Source organism: Neolamprologus brichardi, chromosome 3, assembly GCF_056152115.1.
Source record: "Neolamprologus brichardi isolate AB-2024 chromosome 3, ASM5615211v1, whole genome shotgun sequence".
NCBI classification, from domain to species: Eukaryota; Metazoa; Chordata; class Actinopteri; order Cichliformes; family Cichlidae; genus Neolamprologus; species Neolamprologus brichardi.
Genome location: NC_142106.1, coordinates 19,167,401 through 19,181,068, shown reverse-complemented (window position 1 = coordinate 19,181,068; position 13,668 = coordinate 19,167,401). Strand labels below are relative to the sequence as shown.

Genomic DNA, 13,668 nt, shown 5'->3' with positions numbered 1-13,668 from the left:
GCAGTAAACGTTGTCACTGATTTGTTCCACACATGAGTGTGAGTCTACGCTTCCTACGTACCAACACGTCTCTGCAGCCTCTGTGACTGCTGCAGTCAGTCGGAGTTATTGTTAACCCTTGGATGCACAACCTACCAATACCTACACTCTTCCACGAGTCAAAAATTTGGAGTCAAAAATGACCCCAAATAAAATCAATGCATTTTGCTATAAACTCGGTTGTTGTTCTTTAAAACGAAGAGTTGTAATATGGTCAATCAAATGAAGGCCAGGAGCTTATGTTTGATTACATTTTTCCACTCTTTTCCCCTGTCTGTGGCTACTCTTTGTGCCTCCATGTTTGTGCATGTCAGCACCTCTTCTATTATATTATCAGACATGAACATCTTCCATGCATCTATTGGGGAGACAGTACTAAACCCAGCTGCACGTCCTGGCCGTCTAATTCAGAATATTGTGGCTAGAGCAGTAAGAGGGGCTCATTCTGTTAGACTTAATATCCATTTCCTCTTCAGAGGACTCATCAGAGGACTCCTCTGTATCTGACTGGCCTTGTTCAGTGGGGGGGACAATAGTCTGGGTCCTCTATATCTGAGATGTCAGATTCTGAGTCAATGCCTCTGATTGGCTCTTCATCCCATCCGTCCTGGATCATTTGTAGGGCCACAGGGATCCTAGCTGGCCTCATAGCAGCCATGTTACTTTAGATATTAAAAAAAAAAACATCAGAAAGGACAATGTTTGAAATGCACAGGAAACTATAAACAGGGCTGCACATAAATGGTCCGCAGGTGCGCATTCGCTGTCAAAATAAAAGACGTGCACCAGATAAGAAGTTGGAACGCTCGTTTGCGTACATAAGATGTTCTGGAGGAGGACAGACATTTGTTCAGAACTCTTAAAGATGTTGAAGAAGCAAGCTCCGTAAGCAATTACTTAGGTGGTCCTCCACCGCAAAAGAAGTGCGTATTCTCTGAATTTCTGGGAATACTTTTATTTTGACAGCGAATGCCCACCTGCAGACCACTTATGTGCAGCCCTGACTATAAATCATGTATGGTACTGTGTAAAAATTAATTCCTGATCCTTTAGAAGTGTAAGTGGGTCAGTCAGAGTTGCTAAGAATTAACGTTTCATAGAAGATTCCACAGAAACTGCTTGGGGTCATTTTTGACCCCACTTGTGGAAGAGTGGGGTAGTGATACAAAAACAGCATTTTCTTTAAATTAATGAAAAAATAAATAAAATTGCAAATGGCATCATATTACAAACATATTTTATGAGGAATACCTGGAATATGAATATATTACAACTTTTCATTTTAAAGATTTTGAAGAAAAACAACCTGTGGGGTCATTTTTGATGTGTGCATCTAAGGGTTAATGTCCTGCAGGCCTGTAGGGGGCGACAAACAGACTTTAAAAGTAGCTACAGCCCTCGAGGCATGGAGTTCGACACCCCTGAGCTACAGTGATCAACTTCCTTTTAAAGTGTTTTGAATGAGTGTTTTGTCCATCACATCAACAGATATAGCATTCCCCTGTCAATCACAAGTTAAGCCTACCGTCAAGCAGGCCTGTCCTCATGTTCTTTACTCTAATGGGACTATCGTTACCAACTGAAGGTCATGTTGTATCAAATGCTCCTTTTATCTGTTGCATCAGTGACAGAGATTAAATTTTGACAGTCTTGAATTTGCGTTTCATAAACATCAAAACAAATCTTCTTAACGATGCAGAATTCACTCGGCTCCACAGCTTCAGGATGGATCTGTATTAGGTTTGTTTACAGGTGGAGCTGCAGAAACCTATTTGCCTCTTTTTTCTAGACTTGGGCATCACAGTTTGATCAGTGTGTAACTCTGACTTATTGAGATATTAGCATTACTTCTGTTACAGTCTTATTTTATATTCATGTAGCAGAATGAGTACTGTATTTCCATATTGCATTATTAGCCACTGTTAGTAGCGAATCACATTAGATGTCTGAGCATCCCTCACTCACTCACCTGTTGCCGTGCGCATCCAGCTCTTCGGTCACCTGACTTCCCAGCTGTCACAGGTAGGACTTGCCTACATGTAGCTGCTGCGTCAGCCTGAATTGGCTGAACTTTTGTTGATTGGTGCCACTCATGTTTTGTAAAGATCAGCCTGTTAATGTATTAAATTATTCAGTTAGATTCAGTGAAGCTATCTGCTCTAAACTGAAGGAATATTTCTTTTTGTTTCTGCGTTTGCTTTCTGAATGTTTTGATTTGTAGATTCTCTTTTGTGTGACACCACTGAAGACTGAAGGAGGCCCTTTTTCTAGCTGCAGATCACCAGTGTGTTTCTGCAGTACGGTTAACCACAGAGGGTGCATTTGTTTTGGGGTTTAATTACTTTAACAACTTGTGTTTCTTTTATTCAGAAGCTGAAGGCCAAAAGTGGAGGTGACTGTGTGCCTTGGTGGTGGGACCATCTGTGCGCAGTGCTTATTTATGCACTCTTGGTTTGAGTGTGTGAAGGTGAGCTGCATGTACAAGTTGGTGATTTTTCTGGACCTTCTCATCTGGTATTCACTGACAGGTAATCCACAGCTTGGAAATGTGCATGTACAATCAATTCATTGGTTCACTTATTTCGTATTTTAAACAGCTGTCAAAATGTTTATTTTACACTGAACCACGTCTGTCTCAAGTATAACTGACCTGTGTGCCTTCTTCATAATTAACATAGTCTCAACTCAGTATTCTGTGGTTGAAATTCCCAGGGGGACGCTGTCAGGTTTTCATTGAATTGTAAAAGTTTTGAGCTCCTAATTGTCGCAACGCCATTTTAATGTGTGAGTGTGACATCATTGGTTCTTTGCTCTTTTCCTTATTACTCTCCACCACCTCGTGCTGCCACATTAACATTCTTACTGTGCATTACAGGAAGTCTGGACCTGGGTGGGCAGCTGTTAGCTTTACGGCAGCATCCTCATCGCTCTCTGGGTTACACTATAGAAGGAGTTTGCCTTTTTGTGTAACTTTGAGTCACATCTTAAGACAAAAGTGTGTCAATCACTGGATGTCACCATGGTTTTATTAAACCAAGTCCATTTTTCTTGACAGCAAACATAATGATGGCATTTGGAGAGAAATTGTATTAGAAGTAAAACACTCAAGGGAGAAAAAGGTCTGCTTCAATCTTTTTGGGGGGAGTGGGGGTGTTTCTGCAGTGGGCTTAACTACAGAGGGAGTATTTTCATGTTTTGGATATTTTTTTTTTTAGAAGTCAGGGCCTTAGGTGGAGGTGGCTGGGTGTCTTTGATTATGGGACCTTCTTCCACATTTCATTTTATTACTTTTATCATTAGTAGTGGTTTTATTAACCGAATGGTTCAGGTTCAGAAACCCAAGTGAAATGAAATGCTGAGCAGTTTCTCATGGCTCAGAAGAATTTCTATTCAAGAAAAACATGTTGAAATTTGTGGCAGCAAATTATAGAGACAGCCATCCTGAAATGCTACTGGCAGGTTTTTGTGCAGTTTTTTTTTATTTATTATTTAAATTATCTTTAATTATAATTTGCACAGGACATAAACGTCCAGCATTTTTCACCAGCAGTAAAACACCTTTGAGGAGTTTCCTCCACCAAAGCTTTTGTTTTATGTCAAATACAGCTTTTCTCCAATGCAATCATATTTGCTGTGTCAAATAAAAAGGGAATAGTTTTAATAATAGGAGTGACTCAGTGGTTAGTAAGTGCATCAAAGCAAGAAGGTCCTGCAGAGAGATAAAGAGTGACGACATTTAACTTTAAAATTGTTTCAGCAAACGACACACAAAGCAGCGGCCTCGATCATCTACATCAACAAGACAAAACGTGTGCGGCTGTAACGTTTTCATTCCTGATGAACACAAAGTCGTTTCCAGTCTCGCTGACCCTCACACAGTCATACAGCATGTTTACTACTAACCTGCTGACTGTGCAGAGCTTTTCCTCTCACTCTGCTGCTCTGTCTGTGTTGTGTTTGTAAACTCTTTATATTGTTATAGTTTTACAGTTTTATGTTCTTTGTCTCGCTGCTGTCAACTTTAATGTTCTTGCCTGTGATTGGTCAGATGCTGCCAGCTACTGCCTCCTCCATGTAAATGTGTTTGTAGCTACACTGACATCAGTGACCAGCTTAATGTCACTTTTCATCATCATTACTGATGTCAGGTTAAGTGAAACCAGAAAACAGGAAGGTGACTGAGGGAGTCTGACTCGAGTCTCAGTGCTGTTTCTGTTCTCTGTATTTTTTCAGTGTTTGGGTTTTTGCTTATATGGTTTAAATAAGTGAATTTTCCTAAAATTCAGACACGATGACAGCCTAATATTGACCATCACTGCAGGCAGGAGGAGATTATTACTGCAGTCTAACTACAGTTTGTTTCATTGTGGATCAACTGTTTTGAGGATTAAACTTTTGTTTCCTGAAGAGTTGATTTCCTTCAATAATCTAAAACACAGTGATGCTGATGTTCAGCATAAAAACATCATGAATGCAGAACTCTGAAGACTTAAACAGACAATAAAAAGTCAAAATAAATCTCTTTTTTTTTTTTAAACTTTCTTCAATTTGATGAAGTGGAAAAACTGTTTTTGGATGAAATAGTTGAGCTGCTGAAGTCCTCAACTTTAGCTCTCAAAGCTAATTTTACTGGAAACTTTGTCCCACATTTACTCAGTAACCAATAGCAGCGCTCTGCTGCACATCCATGTAAACTGAACATTTTGAGGATGATGTTTGTCAGAAGATTAACTTCTGCTTCACTGACTCAGCAGACTGACACATTTTTTTAAATTGAATCAAACATGTTCTGGTTTTCAGAGACAATAACAATCAATATGATCAACAAATGAATCATGATGGATGGTCTAAGATCAATATGTTTTATATTCAGACATTCAGAAAACATTAATGACCAAACAGGTTTCCATCTTTTGTAACACGATCCATTAAACTCACTCTGTTTTCAGTTTGAGTTACTCAAAGTGTTTTTATCAACACAAACATACTAAAAAGCAGAAGTGAAACAACTTTAAGAAACCACTTTTTCTTTTCCCATTTATTTTCTGTAGACTGAGGAAATTCAGACTTCACTCATCCCACATTCAAACCACCAAAATCTCAGTTGCAGTCATGTGGGTGGAGCAGCTCAACAACAAACTGCAGGTTGGTACCAGAGTCACAGCTCCGTCCTACAGTCATTATGTTCTTGTACTGATCGGTGTCGTGTCCTTAAACTCGCTCTTCTGCTTTCAAGGTAAACAGCTTTTATTTAGATTCACTCTCAGTCACATTAGCAGCTGTGTAGATTATAGACTATCACAGCTGATCAACTAGATTTAATCACATGTTGGTAAATTAATTAAATTCACTGTGAACATTTCTTCTTTGCTGTTTGATGTGTCAGTGATGACAGCTGTCAGCGAATCACTTAAACGGAGCTGAAAGGAGCTGAAAACGTGATGTTTCTCAGGCAAGTTCTGCACTTTTAGGAACAACTTAATTCTGTTTAACACTGACATTGAATTTTATTTTCAAAAATATTTCTAGAAATTTGAGGTTTGCATGTGTTGAGATTTCATGGAGTGATTAACTGTGTGCAGGCTGATTGTGAAGAGGAGACGTGTACTGACTTCAGGCTTCAGACTGTGGGCTCGTTCTCGTCCATCATCTGGGCAGTCATCATGGACTGGTTTCACTCTGTTTCTCTGTGGATTTTTATTCTCAGCTTGGATTTTGTTAAAGGTTATTTGTTAAATAACTATAATTAACTGATGAGTAGGTTTTAAGTATTAATTCGGTTTCATGTGTTGAATGTTTCCAGTGTGACTTTTTAATGTTCACATGTAATTTATAAACCATTTATTTCTTTAGTTAAAAAAAAAAGCATAGCAAGTTTCCCGTGACCACGAGTCAAGACAGTTTTACTTCCTGTAAGATGAATCATTGAACTTCACATAAGTGGAAGTGAAAATCCTAATCAAACCATAAACAGTAGTTTCCATTTTTCAGGTTCACAGTGAAGTTGAAGTTACTGAATAAGTCTGATCAACAGATTTTGATCAAAGTCATGGAAACAAAATCATCATCACTGACTGTGGAAACCAAGTGGATTTATTCAAGTTGAAGTAGCTCGTTAGTTAAAAATCAGAAACAGAAACTGATCCAAGAACAATGAAACACAATAATAGTTTTATTTAGTTGATCTTGTTTTAATAAGTAACTAATAATGAACTCTATTAATGGCACAGCCTTAATAAAGGCGTCCTGCAGCACGGCTCTCTGATGGTTTCATTATTTCCTTCATGCTGAGGAAAAATCATTGTTTCCATGTTTGTCACAGCAGAACTTCATCAGATTGTTGTTGTTGATTTTTTGTGATTATTTGTGTTTGATCTTTTTGAACAAATCAACCAACACAGCAGTGATTTTTGTCATTGTTGTGTTTGACTCACTGTGAAAGGAGTTCTGATGTTGTATAAAGTTGTGAGTGTGTCTGCTCCTCTCTGTCTCCTCAACAGGATCATTTGTAGTGGATGTGACACAGAGCTCCTATCAGGCAGAGGAGAACCACAACATCACACTGGAGTGGACGTTCACCACCAAACCAGACACGCCCCTCTCAGCACTGAAGATCCTCTGTAGACTGATAGGTGATCAACAACTCTTGACTCTTTATTTTCTTTATTATGGTGTTGAGGTGTCAGAGGTTCAGGATGAAGAGTTTTCAGGACGAGTCCAGAGTGACAAAGACGCCCTCAGAGAAGGACGAATCAGACTCCAGCTGTCCAGACTCAGGACTGAGGACTCGGGTCTGTACCTGTGTGAGGTGGACACAGGTTATGGCCGCGGCTACAACAGCTGCAGAGTCACCGTCTCTGGTAAGACGATTCATTTATACACATGTGATCACTGTCAGCTGTTAAAATAGATCAAGGTTGGATCCTGAGCTTTTTGTTTGTAAATCTTACATTTAGTTTTTGAATTTACAATAACATATCTAACTAAATAAATAAATAACAATAATACAAGCTGTTATCTCTTTAAATAGTTTCAGCCCTCATTACTGTTTAGTGGACCTCAATATATTGACAGCCATCAACGCTTTTTAAAGCATTTAATTGAATTATCAGACTAGAACTGTGGGTAATAACATCCATAAACTCTAAGCAGAGTTAGCAAAAGTACAGACGTTCTTTACTTAAGTACAACTACCTAGGTTAAAAAATACATCCCGAAGGACATTTCTACCAGCTATTTTTGTACAAAGGTAATTGATAATTGTGCTGTATTAATATAATAATAAACTAATATAAATAGAGAATAATACAAATATTTGAATCTAAATTCTGATACTAATAAAAGTTCTCAGTTTGACTCTGTTTGACTCTGTTATGTAGTACAGCTGCAGTTAAAGGAAAAGGCTGTGGAGGGCGGAGTACCTAGTTTGTATTGACTCCAAATACAAATAGTCAATACAAGTAGTAAAATGAGTACAGTCAGGGGTTACAATGGGATTGAGCAGGTAGGTGTTATACCAGACAGTATACAGTTGGTATAAAGGTGGAATTCAGTGAATTAATCTAACCATCGTCATCTTAAATTTACACTTCTACATTTGATATAAACTAGCACTTCTGACTGACTAGTGTCATGGCAGAGTGTATGCCAACCAGATGTGGGCCAGGTCTGGCAATGATGACACTATTTATGTTCCTTTTTTCCTATTTTAGTTAGAAGACCAAAATGCCATGTTGCAATACTATACTGCTATGGTAGCCAACGTTTCAAATGCAGGTTTTACAGGTTTGCGATTAGGGATGGGTACCGGTATCCGGTGCCATGATGGCACCGGTTCTGACATAAACGGTAGTAACCAGACCAAAAAGCAGCGCACATTTCGGTGCTTTATTTCAGTGCTTTTTTTTTTTTTCCTGAGATGTCATACACTTTAGATTCTAGCCAATCACTTTACATTTCCGAGGATAGTAGGCGGGTCCAGTTACGTACGTTCTTTTAGAACAGGGGTGTCAAACTCAAATACACAGTGGGCCAAAATTCAAAACTCGAACAAAGTCGCGGGCTGACATTAATATTTATTGAAAAAAAAATCCTCCTCTAGATATAAGAATGAATCTCTTCTTATGGACTCAAACAAGTTTTGCTGAAAAACTGAATATGGAACAAGCAAAGGTTAATACTAAACAATATATATATTAGCTGTATAATACCAGTAGGCCAGCTCTAATAGTAATTTGATATGGCTTCGCGGGCCAAATGTAATTAGGCTGTGGGCCAAATTTGGCCCGCGGGCCAGAGTTTGACACCTGTGTTTTAGAACATAGCTACAGATTAAAAATGCCCAAGACGAAGCGGTCAAAGTCTGGCTGTTCTTCACAGCAAAATATGCAAACTCAGCAGCCTGCAACAAGTGCTTTAAGCTGATCCTGTGATACTGTCAAAGGAGGTAACACCTCGAATCTGATGAAACACCTGGCAACGCATAGCGGTTTTTTTAAAAGCCGAGAAATGTGCCGTATTTGATAGATTGCTGCGAGACCTCACACCGTGCACATCTACTGCGGGTGGGTTGCCTGTTATTGGACCCGGAGTTAGCAACATCCCCCAAAAACCCGAAGAGTACAGTCCTGGCCCCTAGCCCTGCCAGTGTAGCAGAAATGATGAGGATGATGATGGCAGCAGCAGCCGTTCTTCTCTGCGTGAGTAGCTTAATGTTGTTCGTGTGTAATTTACGTTGAGTAGGCTAACCACGTTATTACATTAATGCAGTAAGGTGAACTAGCAAATATCATCATAGCTACATGCAGCTGTCTTCTTGTTTGATGGCAGATACTCCCTTCACCCTGGCCAAAAAGGCTAAAATGACCAAAGAAAAAGTGGAAAACAGCTAAACATGAGAGGTTTTTGGACAAAGTTTGTGTTTTTTCCATTGTTTAAGCACTGCTTCCAGCCAAGAGTGATACCATATATGCCCTATAGCTGCAGAAAAGGCTAACATTGTTATCTTTTTACAAAAAAACAGCTGAACATGAGAGGTTTTTGGACAAAGTTTGTTTTCTCCATTCTTTAAGCACCAGTTTGAGCACCGTTTAAGCACCAGCACCATTTCAAAAGTACCGGTTTGGCACCGGTATCGGATAAAACCTAAACGATACCCATCCCTATTTGTGAGTGTACACTTAATCCAAAAGCTGGTGAGGGTTTACTCATCTTTGCAAGTGGGTGGCTGTAGCTCAGGCGGTAGCGCAGGTCACCTGTTGATCGGAAGGTTAGTGGTTCAATCCCTGGCTCCTCCAGTCTGCATGTCGCGAGTGTAAATGTGTATGAATGTAGTTAAGGAGCACTCAGTTAAGAGAAAGTGTGTGGTTGGGTGAATGTGGCATGTTGTAAAGAGCACTTTGAGTAATCTGGGAGAGTTGAAAAATGCCATATAAGAATCAGTCCATTCACTGTCTAAACAGAGTTTCGTCATGTTTCCACATAGCAAGCAGGTCTGGCCCGGATCAAGCCGGCACTTCTGGCATGATAAGACATATGTCATCCAGATATGGGCCAGGCCTGGATGCATAGATGGCACTGTCTATGTGATGGCATACCACATCTGGCCCGATTGTGGTTTGGTGTATATGGCCCAGGCCCATAGAAAACAGGATCTGGTAAGCTGGCACTGCTGACTGACTGGTGTCATGGCAGAGTGTATGTCAACCAGATGTGCACCAGGTCTGGCAATGACACCACTGTTTATGCGATGGCATGCCATATCTGGCCCAATTATGGTTTGGTTTATGTGGCCCAGGCCTATAGAAAACAGGCCTGGGCAGGATATTTATATATCCTGCTATGGTAGCAAACGTTTCAAATGCAGGTTTGACAGGTTTGCGAGTAGAGATGGACCAATTCGATATTATGTATCGGTATCGGTCCAATACTGACCTAAATTACTGGTTCGGATATCGGAAAGAAATAAAAAATGTAATCCGATCCATTAAATATCACGAAAGCACCTCACAAAATTTGCGACACGGCGTAACTCAGCTCATAACGTTAGCACGTCGGAGCAGTATGCATCACGTGATAGAGCACGATAGATGGGCCAGCAGAGGACCAGCAGTGTGTCTGCAACTGGCCTTGTGCTGGCCCATGTGTGGGCCACATCTGGCAAACCATCTGGGCCACCAAAGGGCCGTCATTCTTTGCGGTATGTGGGCCATGTGAAAATGACGAAAAACATTTTTTTCTAGCAGACTGTAAAAATGTTTATTTTTATAGTTTCAAAAGAGTTTGTGAGGCCTGAGTCACTTCTAGTGCGTCATGTGGACATTAGATGAACTGCAGTTTGTCCTTCCTCAGTCCAGGCTTCATTTTTCAGTCCTGAAGGTAGCAAAATAATCTCTGCTAACTACAGGGTGGAATTATATTGTGATATTGATTTGTATTTGTATTCTGAGAAGTACATGCATACGAGACATGAGCCTCAGAGAGAATCAAATACAAGATTAGAGCAACTTAATTCACTTCCATATTTTTCATACTGGCATACTTTTTTCCATTTCAGAACCAACACCTGGGAAGACAAAAACAACACAGCAGCCCAGAAACCTCCAACCACCTCCTGTGAATAAAGGGACCGAAGACACAGGTGAAAAACACTCAAGTGTAACATTTAAGCAGCTGGTTTGTAGCAGCTGTCCATGAGGACCACTACAATTTTTAATCTACTCAGAAACACAGGCCTACAACTTAAAAAAATTTTTTTAAAGTATATTCAATGTAATTTAAAAAATCTAAGCTGAATTAAAGGTCTGAGCAGTGTGTCACATGGTTACTGTTAGTATGAGGTTTAAATATGAATGAAACAAATAAAGGTGGTGTCACAGAGAGGTGACTGGTGGCAGAAACAGATTTTAGATAATGTAACATCAAACTGTGACAATATGAAAACTGTTCTCTCATCTTAGATCGCTTATGAAAATATATTTTGATGTAAACAACAGGCAATAATATATCCTTGTAACTACAGCCTTAGTTTACAGCACACACAGTTGGGGTTTGATTAAAAATCAGCACAATGTCAAGTATAAATAAAGCCCTGTGCTCCCCTTTCTGAATAAAACTGGTTATTTCCTATTTCCACCTCCTGTCTATGACATATTATATATATTAAGCTCTTTTTTAACACTGACACTGAATCACATTCATGTTATTGTGCATTCATGTTGCAATCAATGTTTTATTGTTTTTGACAGGTAGACGAGAACTGATCGCTGTTGTGGTTTTCTTTGTCCCGCTGATCCTGGTGTGAGGACATGGATGTTTGCTTATGAAGAAACGTGAAAAGTGAGTAACTCATCAGAGACAGAAAGTTTATGTTCTTGAAAGTTTTATTAATAATGTAAATGTAAATAATCAGAGCAGTTTTAACAGATTTTAGTTTACCTTTGTTTTTAGTCACATTTTTCAAGTTTGTTAAACTTGTAATATTCAGAATAACTCTGTGAATCTTTAAATTGTCTTTCTGTGTTTAAGCAGAGTTAAGAAGGTCTCAATGTGTGAAAACCAACAAAAAAATCCGAAACAGAGAGGTCCTTCACTGACGACATATATCAAGCTTTTATTATTTATTAATTTCTTTCTTGAACATTTTCATGTGCAATGTTTCACTTTCCATAAATGACCGCTTGAGATTCACTGACTGAAATCAATGTTTTATTGTTGAATGTATTTTTGTACTGCAGTGTTTAGTTTAAAACAACTATTATAGTTAATATGTTACAATTAAAGTCTGACATCATGGATGGATAAAAATACACCTGAGGGTGTCGCAGGAGATACTGGAGAGCAAAACAAAGAGTCTGTTTGGCGGATTAATAACATCAGTTATACCATCAAACAGCAATGTTATCTCAGTGCAACAGTTCATAATAAGCTAAAACTAAGACATTTAATAAATAAAGCACACATTTCCTATATCATCTGCATTGTTTACGTGTCAAAAAGAAGGTTTCTTCATATCTACATACTCGGCCAGTAAAAGAAATCCAGGTGTTTTGTAAATATGTTCACCTGATAATGTGATATTTTCCATGTTACACTAAATTAAACCAATTAACTGTGTATTTAAAATGGTTTTAATCACTGTTGAATGTATTTAGTTTTACTCAGTTCTTTTGCTTGGATTTGTAAGTCTCCTTTTTTTCTTGTTTTAAGATCTGGACACTGAAAAATGATAAGAAAAACAGATTTTATTTTTTTTAATAAAGCTGAAATCATTACTCAATGTTGTTTATGGTCAGGCCCTCAGGCAGCACTGTGTTAAACACCAATCGGACCTTTGGATCTGGTGAATCAGCTCCTTTTGAATTCTACAATACTTACAGTCAGGTGTACTGTAGCTATGCTGGACTTCTACTTATTTTAACAAACACATGAGATACAGTACAAACAACAATTCAACACACAGCACAGTCCTGTGCGTCATCACCGGTCTAGTTGATGCTAACATCTCCACACCATTCACGGTCAGTGTGGCAAATGTGATGGCACTTCTACATATTAGTCTGTGTTTTCAGTGCTCACTGTTTCATTTCATTTCATTTATTTATTTATTTCACACTTGGTACAAGTTCACCTCACAGTGTGCACCAATGAATGCAATCTTACCTGAGAGCCTGTTTTTTGGTTCACTGAGAAATGAAGAGAGGAAAATAATTAGTTTTGATTTTTATTTTTTAGAAGTCAGGGATGTCTCTTCAGGAGATCATGCTGCTTGTTACACATCGGCTCTCAGCCTTCACTGCTGTTTTGATGCTTTAGCACTTCTCCTCTGCAGAGGTAAATATATACAGTTACAGGTTGGGCACATACGGATCTTCCCAACCAGAATTCACAGAATTTAGTGTGAATCTGAATTAATTTGTGCAAACAAGAAAAATCTACAGCTTTTTGGTCAAAGGTGGTCTTGTGATTTAAGCCGAGTAGATTTATGTGTTGATGCTACCTGCTTCAGCTCTGGCTGCTGAGTGATATTTACACCCTGGCTGGATTACAAACTTTAACCATGTGCTGAACTTCGGCCCAGCGTTGATACCTCTTGTTAGTATAACCACCTCTTCTTAGCTTGTATGTATGATGTATGATGGTGGATAAATGAAATATACAAAGAAAATTTAACTATATTACAAAAGAACATCTATCTTAGAAACATCAAATGACCGGACCATAATTTGTTAACTAGTCTGAAAATAAGTTATACAGGAACAGTCAAAAACACACATTCTCATGTGTCCCATTTCTATTCATTCACACACGTATGCATAGCTGTATTTTATTCAGCTCTTACAGAATTCAAAGTACAGGCTGATGTGAGTATTTAATGTATGACTCAGCTCTACTGAATTTCTGAGTTTCTAGAGCAGACACAGCTCACGTCACAACAGGCTTCAGGCGCCCTTTTAGTGACTTTAACAATATTATACATTTTAATATCGGTCTAGCTGACATTAGGTTATGTACGCAGCACGCAATAGAACCACATATTTTGGAACCCAAAGGTCCATATTCACCTTCACTTTATTATAACAGTGGTTCTGTTAGGAAAACAGTTCTGTATACCGATACTAAATTGCATTA

The 13,668-nt window shown here is 38.8% G+C and overlaps 2 protein-coding genes across 2 annotated transcripts in view; both read left to right on the top strand.

Annotated features, from left to right (window-relative positions):
- The window catches only part of LOC148103758 (butyrophilin-like protein 2), a 54,799-nt gene that overhangs the window by 31,861 nt on the left and 9,270 nt on the right, over positions 1-13,668 (top strand). The gene's annotated exons all lie outside the window — the stretch shown is intronic.
- LOC148103759 (programmed cell death 1 ligand 1-like) lies at positions 5,217-11,698 on the top strand. The gene is made up of 7 exons (XM_087833198.1): positions 5,217-5,275; positions 5,426-5,491; positions 5,622-5,763; positions 6,540-6,899; positions 10,595-10,678; positions 11,286-11,376; positions 11,569-11,698. Exons 3-6 carry the CDS (start codon positions 5,703-5,705, stop codon positions 11,339-11,341), a joined length of 561 nt encoding a protein of 186 aa, XP_087689324.1. The 5' UTR covers positions 5,217-5,275; positions 5,426-5,491; positions 5,622-5,702; the 3' UTR covers positions 11,342-11,376; positions 11,569-11,698.